The sequence below is a fragment of the Cucumis sativus genome, unplaced genomic scaffold, assembly GCF_000004075.3.
Source record: "Cucumis sativus cultivar 9930 unplaced genomic scaffold, Cucumber_9930_V3 scaffold64, whole genome shotgun sequence".
Classification (NCBI taxonomy): domain Eukaryota; kingdom Viridiplantae; phylum Streptophyta; class Magnoliopsida; order Cucurbitales; family Cucurbitaceae; genus Cucumis; species Cucumis sativus.
The window spans coordinates 18126-22673 of NW_022279558.1; the positions used below are offsets into that span (position 1 = coordinate 18126).

The following is a 4548-nucleotide window of genomic DNA, read 5'->3' on the forward strand; positions in this document are numbered from 1 at the left end:
ATAGAGTAAAATCATTGGTAATGATTTAACTTGCAAAACCAATAAATAAATGATGGAAAATAGAAAGTACTAGAGACAAGTCTCTAAATAAATATTCTCTTTATTTGGAATAGTTTGGAAACATGAGTATGAACATATTTGTAGCGTAAAGAAACTTAACTTAGAAGAGTTGATATGAATTTTGTATATAGACAAATATTTTGCATGGTGTAATATGTTGTGATACTTTTAGATTGATTTGCATGTTTGTAACCTCCCCTAATTTTATATTTTAAATGTGATTACTAAAATAAAAAGAAAAATCTATTGGATACCCTATGGGCTTTGGGCTTGGGATAATTCTAAACAAAGTGAGACATCAACTTCATCGGCAAATATAGCAAAATTTTTCAAATTCTATCAATGATATAAGTCTATCACTGATAGATCATATTGCAAATATGAAGTCTATCAGCGATACAAGTCTATCAATGATAGTTTTGCTATATTTGTAATTTTTTTAAAATGTTGCTATATCCTTAATTATTATTGTTAAAATAGTCACCCATTACAATTTCCCTTTTTAATAAAGGTAAATTACAAGTTTAGTTTCAACTCTAACCAATTTGATTATATTCGATATTCGATTTTTGTTATACAAGATAAACATACAGAGTTTGAATAGAATGGATCACATATAGATATTAGTTGAGGTAAACTTTGGTTGGTCATAAATTTTATTTGTTTCTTTGTTTTTTTATTTAATAAATTTCTAGGCTATCAATATATGTTTAGTTGAAAATTATTATGTTAGTTTATGTCTACTGGTTGGTCGAGTTTAGCATATGTGTATTTGGAAGAAAAATTTTGTTTTTGAAAATCTATTTTTGAATATTGTGATCTAAACTGTGGGAATTTAAAAAAAAATATTTTTTAATCTTTTCTTTGTATTTATATCAATAAAAGTAAGAATGTTAAAAAATATAGGGTTTCACATCAGGTGCCAAATTCACATTTTTTGAGGTAAAATATTTAAATTGGTTGGAGACACATATGAAAACAAAAATATATCAATTTTGTTTTCATTGAATTTTTTGTTTTCAAATTGTTGTTTCTCGATTCACTACAAGAAAAAACACATTTGTGTGGGACGCATTGAAGAAGCTTGGACAAACGAATAATGGTCATGAGATAATCCTTCTGCCAACGATATATATGTAGGCATTGGAGATAGAATCAATCTCTTAAGGACGTATAAAAATCACTAGGCCAGAGAAGGGTCATATTTGCCAATGTCTTGTGGTGATGCGTCAGCAGAGGCATTGCATGAAACAAAAGAAAAAAGGCCTAATATCTGCTAACAAATAAAAGAGTAGGGATCAACGGAAGGTTTAACTGCCAATGCCATAAGTAGGTGTGCAAAGACAGTTGGAAGAGAGGGAATTGCCGACACTTTATGTAGGCATTGACAGTTTACCGATAAACAAAAAAAAGAACCATTAGTTGTGGATGCGAATCAAGTTCACATCAATTTCCTCTCTTTTCCTTCAATTTCCTTCACCGTCAATATCCCATCTCCTGTTGTGTCATTCCTCTTCTTGTTTCTTTCTCCTTCTGCTGGTTTACTTCTCCTTCCGCAGTTCCTTCTCTTATTTATATCCTTCTCCTTTTGTCAGCTTCATTCTCCTTCCACTAGATAACCTTCCATCTCCATTGTAACGACAAAACAAGAGAAAAACTACTGGACACGATAAAAGCCACCATCGTTCACCTCCTTATGTCCCCAACGTTGTAAGTTTTCAACACAGTTCAATCTTTCGGTCTCTCGCTACAGGAATATTCACTGCCCAAGAAACATACTTAATTATTGAAGCTGGAACACATTCATATATGGTTTTTCTAATTGAGTTCTCTTCAACATTGTTGCCTTTGCTCTACACTTTTTAAATAAATAATTTTCTCCTTAATCAAACTCATGTTTCCAACTTTAATTTGTAGGGTGATGGGATAGATGGTGTTGGTTTACTCACAAATTTAATTAAGCTACTTAATTATCTCCATGTCCACATATACAGTATAATACTTGTGGAAATATACTTATATTATATTAAATGCAATTCTATGCTTCTTATCATAATTATATATAATCTCTAATAAATAAATTGTAAAAAATGAAAAATTCTTAAGATATATTAATCTTGATGGTCATGGTTTTTTCTTTTTCTTTTTGTAGATCTATAATTGATTAGAATCAAACGTTTATAACTTTGTTAATTGAACTAAGTGAAGAAGTTACTCATGACAAAGGGTCCGATAAATAAATTTCCTAAAAGAAAACACAACAAATGAAATTAAGAATAGAAAAAATAAAAAAGCGAACGACGTCGGTTCAATTATTTAACGAGATTTCTAATATAATACTTAGTGCATGCATTTGATTATCAGACACGTGTCGCTCAACCATCTCTGCCGTCATGCTTCAAAGAACACCAACAGAAAATCGAAACCCAAATACAGCCGCGCTCTCTCTCTCTCTCACTGTCCTTGTCTCGACGAGCATAGCAAGAGAATAGAAAAAAATTGGAAACGATAAACAAGAATTTGTTGATCCATCCATCCAACACCTTAAATGGGTCCCAAATTCCGACCACAAATCCTTCTTTTCTTTCTCTTTAGGCGCCACAAGTTCGCTATTTCTCATCAATTATCCACAGCAGATAGCTTTTTGTTGAAACTGAGAGACGGGGAGAGCTCTGTCTTTTACCCCCGCCCCCCTTTTTTCATCCTTAGTGGGCATCTCTCTTTTTTCTCCCCTCTTCTTTTTCGATACTTTCTGATGAGCTTCTTGATTCTCATTTGATTTGGGAAGTTGCAGAACATGGCGAGCACACTGGAAAAACAGGGGTCTAAAGAGGGTATTCTGTTCCTGGAATTGCCTGCTCCTCCTGGTTGGAACAAAAAGGTTTCCTCCTTTTTCTTCTTTTTATCTTACATTTTTGTCTCTCCTTTGAACTTCCCTTTGCTCATTTGTTGTGCTGTGAATTTTCTGATACTTCTGTACTTCTGTTCTGTGTTAGAATTTCAAGCTTGAATGTGTTTGTATGGAGGTTAGGGCTGATGGGTATCCTTGGAATTAAGCCGAATGCTATAACACTTATGCTTTGGGGCTTAGGGATTTGTTTTTTTCTTCTTCTTCTTTTTCTTTATAGATTCTATCGAATCTATCTTTTTGTTTAGTACTCATTAGCCAGTTATTGGAAAAAGTTGGTGTTAGTTCTGTCTCTTTTTCTTTATTGTTATTGTTTCTTTTTCTTGGAATGTTTTGAATCTCTTATCCTATACTCTGAATGATCAAACACGAAGTCTACTTGCTCTAGCAAGTTGGAGTCCTGATTGATGCACTCTAATAGAGTTGGGTGCGACGCTTTTAGGCCGAAATTGTATTTATGTTATTACATTATGATTTGGTCAAATGGTTTAGAAGAGTGTGGTAGATGCATCTCTCTAAAATCTGTAATATGATATTTTTTTCTCTCTCATTTTGTCTACGAACATAGCTAACATATTAGTGTATCACATAATTCACTCTGTCGATTTTGTTCACATTTTCTATTTGTTTTTTATTGTCGATTTATTAACAATACTTTACCGTTTCTCTTAAATGGTTCTTTCTAGTTGGAAGACCTTATTAGTATGCAACTGTTTGGTGTTTAGGTTAATTATAGTGAGGTTGCCTTGGTAGTGTCAATTTTCAATCAAGATAATTTGATTGATGCCAGTGAGTTTTCATTAAGTTGAGATAAAATGAGGTGAAAAATTAAAATCTTAGTTTATGTGCAGTTTCTACCCAAGTTAGATGGGATCACTAAGAAAAATGAAATCATCTTCATAGCTCCTACAGGGGAGGCGATCCATAACAAAAGGCAGCTGGATCAGTACTTGAAATCACATCCAGGTAATCCAGCATCTTCTGAGTTTGATTGGCGTACTGGTGAAACGCCTAGAAGATCAGCTAGAATTAGTGAGAAGGCAAAGGCAACTCCCCCCTCACCTCAATTGAACGACGTAAGAAACGAACACGAAAACAAGCTCTTTCGAAAAAGGTTGAGGTTAAAGAGACAGTTGTTGTCCCATACGGTTTGGAGGAGGTAGAGTTCATAAGGAAGACGAGACCAATGTCGATAGCGAGGTGAAAGAAATACACGAGGAGGAAAAGTATGAAAATAGAAAACTAGAAGATGAGAATGGAAAAGCTGAAACCACCCCCACCCCTGCCGAAATGGCTGAAGAGGGTGGCGAATTGATGCGATGAATGGGAGAAGCTTGCTAAAACGAAGCAGGGAAGTGAGGGTTCTGAGGATGCAAGAAAGGAAAATCAAAATTTGGAAGGAACAAATGGGAAGAGAAGGTTTCAACTTCAAAATGATGCAAAGGAATCCATTTCAGAAGAAATAACAGCTGAAGTTCAAAGAAACAACCAAGACGAACTTAGTGTTCCACAAAGAAGATGATGAAAAGGTAACAAATTGACACAATTGGAAGTAGTAGTGATGAGAGTCTGTGAGATTG

The 4548-nt window shown here is 34.0% G+C and overlaps 1 protein-coding gene across 1 annotated transcript; it reads left to right on the forward strand.

The window, feature by feature from the left end:
* Positions 1 to 2492: 2492 nt before the first annotated feature.
* LOC116406081 (methyl-CpG-binding domain-containing protein 11-like) lies at positions 2493 to 4203 on the forward strand. Its single transcript, XM_031889784.1, has 2 exons — positions 2493 to 2941; positions 3820 to 4203. Exons 1-2 carry the CDS (start codon positions 2858 to 2860, stop codon positions 4129 to 4131), a joined length of 396 nt encoding a protein of 131 aa, XP_031745644.1. The 5' UTR covers positions 2493 to 2857; the 3' UTR covers positions 4132 to 4203.
* The last annotated feature ends 345 nt before the right edge of the window (positions 4204 to 4548 follow it).

Coding starts and splice junctions, on each gene's coding strand:
- LOC116406081 (XM_031889784.1), top strand. CDS start 2,858: ATGGCGAGCACACTGGAAAAACAGGGGTCTAAAGAGGGTATTCTGTTC. Junction 2,942..3,819: donor CTCCTGGTTGGAACAAAAAG/GTTTCCTCCTTT, acceptor GTTTATGTGCAG/TTTCTACCCAAGTTAGATGG.